At 35.8% G+C, this 13,263-nt stretch overlaps 1 protein-coding gene and 1 pseudogene across 1 annotated transcript in view; one reads left to right on the forward strand and one right to left on the reverse strand.

The window, feature by feature from the left end:
- The window catches only part of LOC107688504 (ephrin-A2), a 64,217-nt gene extending 61,500 nt beyond the window's left edge, over positions 1 to 2,717 (forward strand). The window contains exon 4 of the mRNA XM_016486189.1: positions 1,335 to 2,717. Within this exon, the coding sequence (XP_016341675.1) occupies positions 1,335 to 1,453 (119 nt within the window). The 3' untranslated portion in view covers positions 1,454 to 2,717. The remainder of the gene's footprint in view (positions 1 to 1,334) is intronic.
- Positions 2,718 to 8,636: 5,919 nt separating this feature from the next.
- LOC107688546 (geranylgeranyl transferase type-2 subunit beta-like) overlaps positions 8,637 to 13,263 on the reverse strand; it is a 5,270-nt pseudogene continuing 643 nt past the window's right edge.

Genomic DNA, 13,263 nt, shown 5'->3' on the forward strand with positions numbered 1-13,263 from the left:
TACAGGGTTGGAACAACATAAGAGTGAAAAAATGATGACAGCATGAACTATCCCTTTAATTGTTGGGGAATGTAAGTCAAATTTGAAAAGGGTGTCAGGTAATGGCATCATAAGTTACATTCATAGTTACAATCCTTCTTGTTTTAAACATTTTAAAAATAACAGCTCAGACAACATTTTTACTTGACACAGGGTTATTCATTATGCCAATGATGTAATCTCTGGTGCTCAGTTGCTGTATTGCTGGTTGCTAATAGGGATTTCTACCCAGCTACAGTATACAATACAGTTGTGTTGTGGATAAATGTTTTATCTTGTAAGAAAACAAGTGAATAAATTACAATAGAAACAATTTTACTTAAAGTCTTATATTGAAAACGACTGAATAATTGGCTGAATAACTCACTCAGAGAAGAAAATGAAAAATATTTGCTTTTGGTTTGTTTTTTACTGTGCCAATTTCTCCATATATGGCAGTTTTGTTCTTTTGAACATATGATATGAAAATGCTGCTTTATTCTCAAATCTTCACAAATCATACTACTGTTCAAAAGATTAGGGTCAGTAAGTTTTTAAAATAAAAATAATTAATACTTCTATTCGGCAAGGACACATTATATTGATAAAAAAATGACAGTAAAGACGTTTTTAAAAAATCAATTTCAAATAAATGTTCTTTTGAACTTTATTTGTCAAAGAATCTTACAAAAATGTATCAGTTTCCACATTAAAAAACCATCATAATAAGCAGCAGTACTGTTTTGAACACTGATAATAATAATAATATCATAATAATATTAAATGTTTGATGAGCAGCAAGAACCTATTAGCCTATTAGAATGATTTCTGAAGGATCATGTGACACTGAAGACTGGAGTGATGGCTGAAAATTCAATTTTGCATCACAGGAATAAATTACATTCTAAAATAAACCACTGTTTTAAATTGTAATTATATTTCACAATATTACAGTTTTTACTATATTTTTGATCAAACAAATGCCTCCTTGGTAAGCATAAGAGACTTCTTTCAAAAGAAATGGAAAAAACGAACAACCCCAAGCTTTTGAATAGTATTCTGGTCACTTTGTCTAGAACAACATCGCTCACCCTCCAAGTAGAAATCCAGTGTTTATTTTAAATTCATTGGCACAGATACGTCAGGTCCGTGTAATCTATGAAAACGCTGTGTGAAATGTGAACCAGATCCTCCGCCTCAGTAATTAAACTCTAATTAGGTCAGTGCTGTGGGCCCCTGCTGCTTTGTGTAAAGGTATGCATTTCCTAGCGCTTCTTCTCCGCATGCTGTCTCTCTGTGTTTGTGTGTTTCAGATGGTTCGGGCTACGAGTCTCCAGAGCCATTCCTGACTGATCAGAGCCAGCGCTGCAGGGCAGACGGCCCGTGCCTAGCTGTGCTGCTGTTGCTGCTGGCCTTTCTGCTGGCCCGCGTTTAAGAAGCTCCGCCGCTGCCCAGACTGCCTACCGCTCTCCCTCCATCCATACTCCCTCAGGGAAGCCCTCTCATCCAGACCTCCGGCTGCAGTCGGATTCACGCGTCTTCTTTTTTACCGAACGAGCTCCTCGCCGCTGATCTGAGGACAAGAGACGTTTGCCCTGCTTTAGCGGCTGATGTAAAGCTGAACACCTGGAGGCTGTCGTGGAATGTGACCTTTTATATATGCTGTCATGTAATCGAGGCTTGTATTCATGTGCCATTTAGTCACGTTTCAGGGCGTCGCAGTTTACAGACAAGATTTCAGACACTTATTTGGATAGCTATAATCTATCCCCCCCCCAGGCCCCACATCGTCTTTACACCATACTCAGCCCAGAAATAAAGAGGATTTTCTCCTCCTAATAACAACAAATGACACCAAAGGACTCTCTTCAGAGGTTTAGTTTTATTTTCCGTTTGAAGGGAGAGAAGAAATGTGTTTTGTGGTAGCCAGCAGCTAGGGACTTAGTGTTAGACGTTCACATGCATGTGAAACACTGTGAAACAGAGAAGAACTGATCTTCTTACAATAGTAACGATATATTTTTATTAGCCAAAACAAAACAAACATAGACCTTCTAGCCACTCTTCTGGTGTAAGGCTCAGCTGGTGGAGTTTGGATCAGACGCAGCCAAATGTCAGTGCTCACTGCTGGCCCTCGCCTCCTAACTGTGTGTCTGCTGGTGGGACAAGGACTCCGAATCTCTGAGATCGCTTTGGTGCAAACCCAAATGCCGCTTAATAAAACTCTGCATTGGTTTTTCTTTCCAGCTCTGTGGGACAAACAAGCAATGGAACGCAGGGATGATCTGTGAGGATCTAGCCACTTTTAATTCACTGACGCACACACTGCGGGCATGGCCGAAAAGGAAATGGATTTTTTTGTATTCTGTTTCATGTTATTTTTGTAGCATTTAAAAGCAACATCAATTATTCATGTGATATGAGGAACGGTTTTAGCGTCTTGAGTGGCGATACAGTATGTGAGTCAGCAGTCGGACATATTCAGAAGGGCCCACTCTCTCACTCTTACTGTTGTTATTGTGGTCTTGTCAAACTGTATTCAGTATTTAAAGAGACAGAAAGCATTTCTTTCCATCTGATTTGATTGTGTCCTCTTTTTCATGTGACGTTTTGTACAGCCAACATGTTCTGTCAAACTGAAGAAACATGCTGAAATGGAAAAATAAAGCGTTTTTGTCTACGAGATGCACTGATGTGAGAAAAGATGCATTGTCTGAAGCTGACAACTGACATTTTGGCTCAGATTTGTATAGCATAGATGTAAACCCATTATAATTAAATATTTAGAAGGGGATGCAGACATCAGTGCTAAAGGGCCTTTTGATTTTTTGCCCTTCCCAAAACACTAAACAGCACTTTTCTAAACACTTATTTTTGCTGTGCACAAAATGCTACGTTTTCCTGATCTGTAAAGTTCATTGTGTGCAATGTCTAAAGGTTGATTTTTACTTGGGTCATTTTATTTAATTTAATTCTGCAACATTTTAGAAAAGTATGCACTCGTGATAATTTATTACCCTCTGGTAAGAAACGAATGCTTTTATTCAGCAGGGATGAATTAAATGAATCAGAAATTACAGTAAAGACATTTATGTTACAAAAGATTTCGCTTTCAAATAAATGCTGTATTTTTGAGCTTTCTCTTCATCAAAGAATCTTGAAAATGTGGCATAGTTCCCACAAAAAGATTAAGCAGCACAACTGTTTTTAACATTGGTATTAATAAGAAATGTTTCTTGAGCAGCAAACCAGCATATTAGAATGATTTCTGAAGAATTATGTGACATTGAAAACTGGAGTAATGGCTGCTGAAAATTCACATCACAAGAATAAATTACATTTTAAAATATTTTAAAATTAGAAAACGGTTATTTTAAATGGTGTTGTTTTTATTTTTCCACATTTATTTCTGTGACTTTGGTATGTTTTAGCCATTTATTCATACAAGTATATATTGTACAACCATTATAGCTAACAAAAATAACAATGCTAATAATATATATATATATATATATATATATATATATATACTTGTTCATGGGCGCAGTTGGTAAATGTTAGTAAATATTATGAGATTTATAATACTGCTGTTCAAAAGTTTGCGGTCAGTTTTGAATGAAATTAATGCCTTTATTCAGCCAGGACGCAATGAATTGATCAAAAGTGACAGCAAAGGCATTTATAATGTTACATTGATTTCTGAAAAAAAAAATCCACAAAAATATGAAGCAGCACAACTGTTTTCAACATTCGTAATAAAATAATCCAACATATTCTACAATAAGGTTTAAATAAAAACAATATTTTTATGATGTATTTCATTTGATATTTTTATGTATTTATATTTATTTTTTTGTGCAAATATTTATTATTATTATAACTTTTACTAATAAAATATAAGTGATTGAATGTTATTAAAATAATATTGGTATAACATTTATTATAATGACATATTGGTGATTATATATGTTATTAAAATATTATTTTTATTGCATATTTAATTCTATATTTTTTATTCATTTATATTTCTTTTTTTTGTAAATTTTATTTGTATTTATTTGTATTTATTTTTTTAAATATTACTTATCAACTATATAGAAACAGTATCTATATTATTTATTTATATGTATTATTTAACTATATTTATTTTTTTAAATATTACTTATCAACTATATAGAAACATTATCTATATTATTACTATAAATAAATGTTATCTACTACAAAGAAATTGTTCAGTGTATATATATATATATATATATATATATATAGTCATAACAGTATTATTGCCCCTATAGTTAGCATATGATCACAATGGCCTCCCACTATAGCAAGTGCCAGTGTAGCTCCATTCACAGTACATCTACATGAGCAAAACATTTTTTTAAAACAGATTTTAATACATCAATATTTAAAAAAAAATATTTTTTTGAATGTCATGCACTTTGAGGTATGAAAAGCTTTTCCTTAGAGCTGGTATGCACAACATATTTTGAATTTTTTCATCCATTGTCCTGAAATAAGACCAACCTTCAGAAATCTCCTACTTAAACCATGTATAATGTGATGAAATCTAACATGTTTACTACTTTAGCAGCAGTTATATAAATTATTTTTACAGAAACATTTAAGATATGATTGCCATTTAATGTTGTGGTTTCGGATGCGAGACGGCTGGAATGAGTCATGGCCATACATGACTTGACATTCAGGCAAGTGTTTGCTGACACCGGCTCTGGGCTTTGGCCTGGATGCTCATCCAACTATTAGGTGAGGGATCAGTAGCCTGGCTGGGCTCAGAAAAGTGAATGTCCTATCTGAATATTTTATGCAATGTAGACTATGATAAAAAATACATGCGCTAGGAAAGCATCAGTGAAGGATTTGCAGACTTGGAGATGGCACTGCAGATGCAAACCAAACAGCCAGTTAGAGGCGGATATATTAGTAGCAATGAGGATGATCATTACAGATGATAAAAACGGCTGTATGGTGAGTAAAAGATTTATGCCTTACATCTTCAGTCAGTGTCACAGCATGATGCGCCTTATGCTGTCATTTGTAATTATAATTTTACATGATTTTAATGTAGGGTTGGACTCAATATAAGTAACACAGCGTGTGTGTTACATGCTGATTTCCCAGTGAACAATAGATGTTTGCTGCCCTCTTGTGAATAAGACCTTTTAGCACCCTTCGTTTGATGAGTGTTTTGTCCATACTTGTAATGTCAAACGTATATAGAACTTTACTTTTGATGCATATGTTGAATATTTAAAGGGATAGTTCACCCAAAAATGAAAACTCGGTCATCATTTACTCGACCTCATGTCGTTCCAAATCTGCATGCAACTCAAAAGAAGATATTTTGAAGAATGTTGCTAACCAAACAGTTTTGGTTCCCATTGACTTCACTTGTAGTCATTGGAAGTCATTGGGACTGAAACCGTTTGGTTATCAACTCTCTTCAAAATATCTGATGGATATGTGTGTCATAATTTACTCACATAAGGGTGAAAAAATTACAGGGGACTGTTTCCCATTAACCAATAGTATCTTCTGTCTGTCTTACGCCTGTATCGCTGTGCTACATACGGCCTCCCACAGTTCCCTGAGGTAAACCTGAGGTACAACACAAACACTCATGTCTCAAGGCTCCTGAACAGTCAGTACATGTTGAATCTGTTGGAGACATGAGCTTTTTGAAAGCAAGAAAAACGAACACATCCAGAGTCGAACATCTACAGAGAGCACACTTCAAAAACTATTATGAAATTAAAAGATTTGTGGAAGAGCGGGAAATTCTGTGGAGAGATCACAGGAGATCAATGTTTTTGATCAACAAAGAAATACAAGAGCTTCAAAAGACCTTGATAGACATAAACCTGATAAGCGGATATTGTCATGAAGCCTACACTGCTCATCTGAGATCAGTGAGTACTGCCTTTTCAACTTGTAAAGAATCCAAGACAGCAAAGAAATGCGGTAATATTGATTTGAGTGTTGAAAGTGGTAACTCAATGAAGTCTAACCACATGTTTGGCCAGAAGCATGACGGTTTGGGTGATGAAACCTCTGGTGATTGTGAGAGGGATCTGTCAGAACTCAAACAGCACACACTGACTTCAGAAACCTATAAAACATGCAGCACTAATACCTACGTTTCGCCACATAAGGATTTAAAAAACCGCCAGGATGATTATTTCAAAGCCTCATTGTCTCATTTTGAGTTATTCTCAAGTGAATGCAATGAAAAAGATGAGGATAAAAGTGATGGATGTCCTCAGAAGACTTCAACCAAGAGCCCTTCACATATCGCAAAGACAGATCTAAAGAACAGTTCCTCGCCTCCTACACATTTCACCCTTCACAGAAGAGCAAAACAAACGCATCAAAGACAACAAAAAGTTGCTCTTCATATGCCTCCTGTACTGAGGAACCCCTTATGTGAGCAAAGTGGTTCTTATAATATGGGTACACAGCAGCGAAACCAAGATGGCAAGATGTTGTCAATATACTTACAAAATCAAGACAGCATGAACAATGGCAGGTCACATATCGAAGGCAGCCATTAAACACAGCCTTGAGCTGCTCATCAAAGAATACAATTATTCTCATCATGCTGAAATTTTAAACAACAACAAGCAGAGGGATTTGAATGAAAAGGTGTCTAACTTTGTATCAGAGCTTTCAGAGTTCAGATGTGACGTGTGATATTTAGTAGTTGGGTTCTTCTGTTTGGACTTTAAATAAACACACATTTGAACTAATATTTTACAGAGGATCCTCAGAACATGTCAGATAACAATAATAACCATCATCCTAAAATAAATTAGAGTAATCCATCCCTTGTTTCATGGGGCTATGGGGTCTTGAATTTTATAAGCAATTGATTTGTAAAGCTTTCTATATACTATTATATGAAACCCATTGTCCTCCGAGCACTGAAAAAAATGTTTCATTCATCCAATTAAAAAAATTTAGGGTAATGATTCACATCTATATTTTTTAACTTGAGCCAATGAAAAATAAATAACTTGCCCTAAGGGTAAGTGAGGGATTCGATTCCTTTCTGTCCGATTCACAGTTCATGCACAGCTAGACATAATGTCCTACATTCAGTTCATCAACAGAGGCATCAATACCATTCTGCAATGTTCCCAGGCTTGTAAAAGAAGCACAGACACTCTTTATGGAAAAGATGTACTTGTTTTACCAACTTGAACAAGGTGTCAGTCAGAGAGAGGCTGTTGCTAATGGGATGTCTTTCCGCATGGCTTACAGTTTAGTTTTTGTTTTTTGTAAGAATGTGTGGACATTGGATTTTTGTAATGGTTTCTACAGCAGATTAACAAAACGGCTTTAAAAAGCATGTTTGAAGAGAAGAATAAATCCAGTGTAGACAAAGCTAATGTACTGATTTCACATCTTATTCATTTGTTATCATAATCAAGTAAATCTCACATAGATATAAAGCAAGCTAAACATTTTACAGGTGAGTAAATATTAGCTGTGAATTACGTACAGTGCAAACTTTCTTCAATAGAGAAACCAAACAGATGAAATCTTGTCTAATGCATTTTAAACACATCTTTGTATCCTTGTCACACACCAGTGATTCTCAACCTTTTTGACTCTTAGTCCAAGAGTCAAGACAATATTCAAAGGCCTTTCTACCTACACTTTTAAAAACAAGGGATTTTTTTTAGTGATGCCATAGGCATAGAAGAACCATTTTGGTTCCCTAAAGAACTTTTCAGTAAACAGTTCTTAAAAGAACCAATTTTCTTAGTGTGAAAAACCATTTAATAATCTAAAGAACCCTTTTCCACTATACACTCTTAAAAATAAAGGTTCCAAAAGAGGGGGTTTGCAATGTTGTTGTAGAAGAACCATTTTAGATTTCCCAAAGAACTTTTCAGTTAACAATTCATATAACTCAAAATAAATGCGACAGCATATTTAGTCGTAAAACCCATCATGTCTTAATTAAACTAACAGAGGCAGAGGTTGTGTGTGTCTGTGCATATGTGAGGTGATCTAACAAAAACATAAGTGCCAGGAGACTGTGGTGACATGTGGCACATACCCCACACTCTGAACAGGTTGTAATGAGAGCCAGTGGGGTTTCATCGTAGCCTAACAACCCTTGTGTTTGTTTCTGCAAATCTGTCAGTGGTCTGTAGATTGCTGCTCTCTTGATGAATTCACACACTCCGAGTTGATTGCATCTTCACTTTTCCAACTCCGTGCTCATATACTTGAAAGTTTTGCAGCTTTGTTTTTAACTAGCAAATATGAATATAAATTTAAAAGCAGTGTGAAAAGCCTATTTTGAAATGAATTTTAGTAAACAACCTCGTAAGATAATTTGTGACATTCAAAGCTTGATTGACTAAAACTGGTAATCAATTCAATTTAACGGTTTTCTATATGATACAAACATTTCTAACCAAAGAAATGTACAAGCACTACTGAGGAACATCACGTAACAGCAGGCCAACAAAGATTCATCATAATCAGTGTCAGATGCTCTAGGGCTGATGAACACTTGATTCCTTGTGGAGAACACCAACAGTTTCCCACCTGACAATGAATAATCCAACACTGAGTTTTTTTATATTAAAGTCACATTTATTCGATCCCAAACAACAGGCATCTTCACACACTGGCATAAATGCCAGAGTGAGAGAATTCATTCATACCACAAAAGCAAAACTCTCCCAAACCTTAGAAATAACAGCAGTTGCAAAGCAAACATGACTTTTAAAATGGTTGCACAATAAATGCTTGAGAGATGTGAGGACCTACAAAACCTTGACAATTGATGTGAACAAATGACAGTAAGAGGACATAAAAATTAATCTCATGCATGAAATCCATGTTTATGGTGCTTAACGTCTGATGTAACGTAAATTTATTAGTCTCGCATACTCGCTTTGGAAATCAGAGATGAGTGAGCGACCTCTCCCCTCATTGAATAAACACTTTTGGTTGACACCAAAAAGTGACCTGCTGAATTACTCATATAAATAAAGTTATGTTTTAATACACAGTGAAAGCTGTAAATAGCAGATATCCCTCTTTGAACCGCATCTTTAAATAGAGAAAGCCCACTAACAAAAGTAAGCATGGTAATACTGTGCCTACACAATGATGAGAACAATTCTCTGTAAAAAGCACACAATGTTAAGGGGCTTTCTAAAGTTCTTGGTCCCTCTAAACAGCGCACTGATTGTTAGTTGAAGATGACAGCTTTCCACGGTTTGCCCATTTCAAAATGGCTGGCTGTGCAGGGGTAGGAGAAGAGGAAAATGGCTATGCTGAAAATTTCAACTCAGCTCAGCAAGTCTGGTTGGAGGCCAATCCTCTGAAGCACATCCTCAGGCATGCAAAACACAGGGTTCACTGGTTTGATCTGCTCATCTCCCAGCAAAGACAGACCAGCCACACCAAACAGAGTGTGGAAAGGATCCACCTGGATGGAAATATATAACACTGGTAAGAATGTACTGCAGAGACTGATGAGCTCTGTTTAAAAAAATGGCAAGACCTAGAGAAACAACATGCAAAATATTTATGCATATGCTAAATTTTGTGTTACCATGTCTCCAGGCCTGTCAGCGAAGCCTCCAGTCTCTTCATCCTGGCAAGCAAGAATAAAATTGCGCAGTTTTGCTTTGTCAATCCAGTGAATTCTGCCAATGATCTTCAAAGAGGCAAGAACCCACCAGGAATAGCAGACATCAGGCAGCTGAAAACAGAGGAAAAACATCATCCACGGTTGTGTTTGGTCAATCATAAATAATAACTTCTAATAAATAAATAAATGTAACATTTTTTTGAATAATCTAGTATTAAGTTTTAAAAACATTAAATAAAATGCATTTAATTTTTGTTTATTATTTATGGTCAATTTTAATTTGGGTTTAATATGTTTTATGGTTCTCAAACAGTTTTAATTTAATCTATATATATTTAATTGCTATTTTCAAATTTATTTTATTATGGTAATAATTTTAGTTTTAATCTTTTACAAAATAAACTGTACCTACACTACACTAACTGGATCAGATGGTCACTTCATGCGCAGAATACACTGAAAGTCAAAAGTCAGACTTAGGATACAATTAAATATCCAGCTATGAAATCCAGATATGATATGATATGATATCCAGACTGAAAATATAACTAGTTCTAAAGAGTTATGCATCATAGTACTTTTGTGAACAGACTGACGCGGAAGAGAAGAAATTGTTGAATAAAGTCATTATTTTTGTTTTCTTTGCACAAAAAAGTATTCTTCATAACATTATGGCTGAACAACTGACGTCACAAGTCCTTACTACCTTTCTGGCCCTTGAACGTTTCAGTTGTTTTGCTGTCTATGGAGGTTCAGAAAGCTCTCGGATTTCATCAAAAATATCTTAATTTATGCTCCAAATATGAACGAAAGACTTACAGGTTTGGAACGACATGAGAGTGAGTAATTAATGACAGAATTTTCATTTTTGGGTGAACTTTCCCTTTAAGTCACGTTTTTTTAATTAGTATATGTTAAAGGGATAGTTCACCCAAAAATGAAAATTAGCCCATTATTTACTCACCTCAAGGCATCCTAGGCGTATATGACTTCCTTCTTTCAGATGAATCCAATCAGAGTTATATTAAAAATTGTCTTTGATCTTTCAAGCTGTTTAATGCCACTCAGCGGGTGTTGCAGTTAATCAGTCCAAAAGAAGTGAAATAAAGCTCATCCATCCATAATAAAAAAGTGCCTCACACGGCTCCAGGGGGTGAACAAAGGCCTTCTGGAGGCAAGAACCCACCAGGAATAGCAGACATCAGGCAGCTGAAAACAGAGGAAAAACATCATCCACGGTTGTGTTTGGTCAATCATAAATAATAACTTCTAATAAATAAATAAATGTAACATTTTTTTGAATAATCTAGTATTAAGTTTTAAAAACATTAAATAAAATGCATTTAATTTTTGTTTATTATTTATGGTCAATTTTAATTTGGGTTTAATATGTTTTATGGTTCTCAAACAGTTTTAATTTAATCTATATATATTTAATTGCTATTTTCAAATTTATTTTATTATGGTAATAATTTTAGTTTTAATCTTTTACAAAATAAACTGTACCTACACTACACTAACTGGATCAGATGGTCACTTCATGCGCAGAATACACTGAAAGTCAAAAGTCAGACTTAGGATACAATTAAATATCCAGCTATGAAATCCAGATATGATATGATATGATATCCAGACTGAAAATATAACTAGTTCTAAAGAGTTATGCATCATAGTACTTTTGTGAACAGACTGACGCGGAAGAGAAGAAATTGTTGAATAAAGTCATTATTTTTGTTTTCTTTGCACAAAAAAGTATTCTTCATAACATTATGGCTGAACAACTGACGTCACAAGTCCTTACTACCTTTCTGGCCCTTGAACGTTTCAGTTGTTTTGCTGTCTATGGAGGTTCAGAAAGCTCTCGGATTTCATCAAAAATATCTTAATTTATGCTCCAAATATGAACGAAAGACTTACAGGTTTGGAACGACATGAGAGTGAGTAATTAATGACAGAATTTTCATTTTTGGGTGAACTTTCCCTTTAAGTCACGTTTTTTTAATTAGTATATGTTAAAGGGATAGTTCACCCAAAAATGAAAATTAGCCCATTATTTACTCACCTCAAGGCATCCTAGGCGTATATGACTTCCTTCTTTCAGATGAATCCAATCAGAGTTATATTAAAAATTGTCTTTGATCTTTCAAGCTGTTTAATGCCACTCAGCGGGTGTTGCAGTTAATCAGTCCAAAAGAAGTGAAATAAAGCTCATCCATCCATAATAAAAAAGTGCCTCACACGGCTCCAGGGGGTGAACAAAGGCCTTCTGTAGTGAATCGATGCATTTTTGTAAGACAAATATCCATATTTAAAACGTAATAATAACTTTAATCTAGCTTGCGCCAACAGTTGTAGACGGAAGCAGCTCCGGGAGCATGACGTATGAGGTCAGCGTTGTGCATGCGCCAGTGAGTCTCGTGAAAACCAAGGTTTGTTTACAGGATCAAAAGAAGCAAAGTTTCCTTACTTTAGCAAAGGAAAACCAGTCTCCTCTTGGCTAAATTTGAAGTCCAAAAAATTGCACCCATCCATTATAAAATAAGTCCACATGGCTCCGGGGGGTTAATAAAGGCCTTCTGAAGCAATGCGATGCGTTTGTGTAAGAAAAATATCCATATTTACAACTTTATAAACCTTAATCTCTAGCTTCTGCTAACTGTCGTATGCACGTTCATGAGAGAGTGGCATCCAGCGGATGATGTAGGACATAGGCGTAGCATAAGAATATGCTAAATCACGCGAGAACCAAGTTTTGTTTACAGCAAAGGAAAACCAGTCTCCCCTTGGCTTATATCGAAATCCTCCGACATTCTTCTTTACAAATCCTCGTTTTGTACTTCTAATTCGTTTTGATCTCTCCCCTGCGCTTCCGCATTCGTCACTTCTGAGCAGCGCTTGTGCAACGCTGACCTCCATACGTCATCTGCCATTTTGGGTGAAATAACCCTTTAATATCTTTGATCTAAAGGACATCTTACTTTCTCTGGTCTCCCATTCAAGCCTCCTGATGGTAACTGTCTTTCACAGAGCCACCAACCCAACAGATCTGCATTTACTTGATGAAGCTGCCCAGTGATCGACAAGAAACCTGTGCAGCAGTAAATCTAGAGACAGGATGAGAAAAACATATGATTACAATGTATGAATACACTAAAATGGTTTAAAGGTGGGCATAAAATACCTCAAACAACTCACCTGACCAGCATGGGACTCTGAACCAGGCCTACAACCAAACCCACCATCACACTGTCAGACCCCAGTAGATGCCACTCATTCTCAAGTACTCTGACAGTGTGTACTCCTGCAGGAAATGGTGCAGAATACATGGGGATTAACCTCTGATTTTATTGCTTTTTGAAGGAAAACCATTTTTTGCATTTTTGTAAGCCATCAACTTACATAGTCATCCTTCTTGGAGCTATAGGCTGCAATATAGTCGGCATGCTTGTCTAGGAGGAGCGTGTTTGGAGCATCAGGTTTAATGATCACGTCTTTAACCTGGGTCCCCTGCAAAATAACGTTGTCGTCATCACTTTCTGCCAATAAACTCAAAAACTGCAGTCTGACAGATTCATTTTAACGCAGACTATAAACTGTGCTGAACC

The sequence above is a fragment of the Sinocyclocheilus anshuiensis genome, unplaced genomic scaffold, assembly GCF_001515605.1.
Source record: "Sinocyclocheilus anshuiensis isolate Anshui unplaced genomic scaffold, SAMN03320099.WGS_v1.1 scaffold329, whole genome shotgun sequence".
NCBI lineage: Eukaryota > Metazoa > Chordata > Actinopteri > Cypriniformes > Cyprinidae > Sinocyclocheilus > Sinocyclocheilus anshuiensis.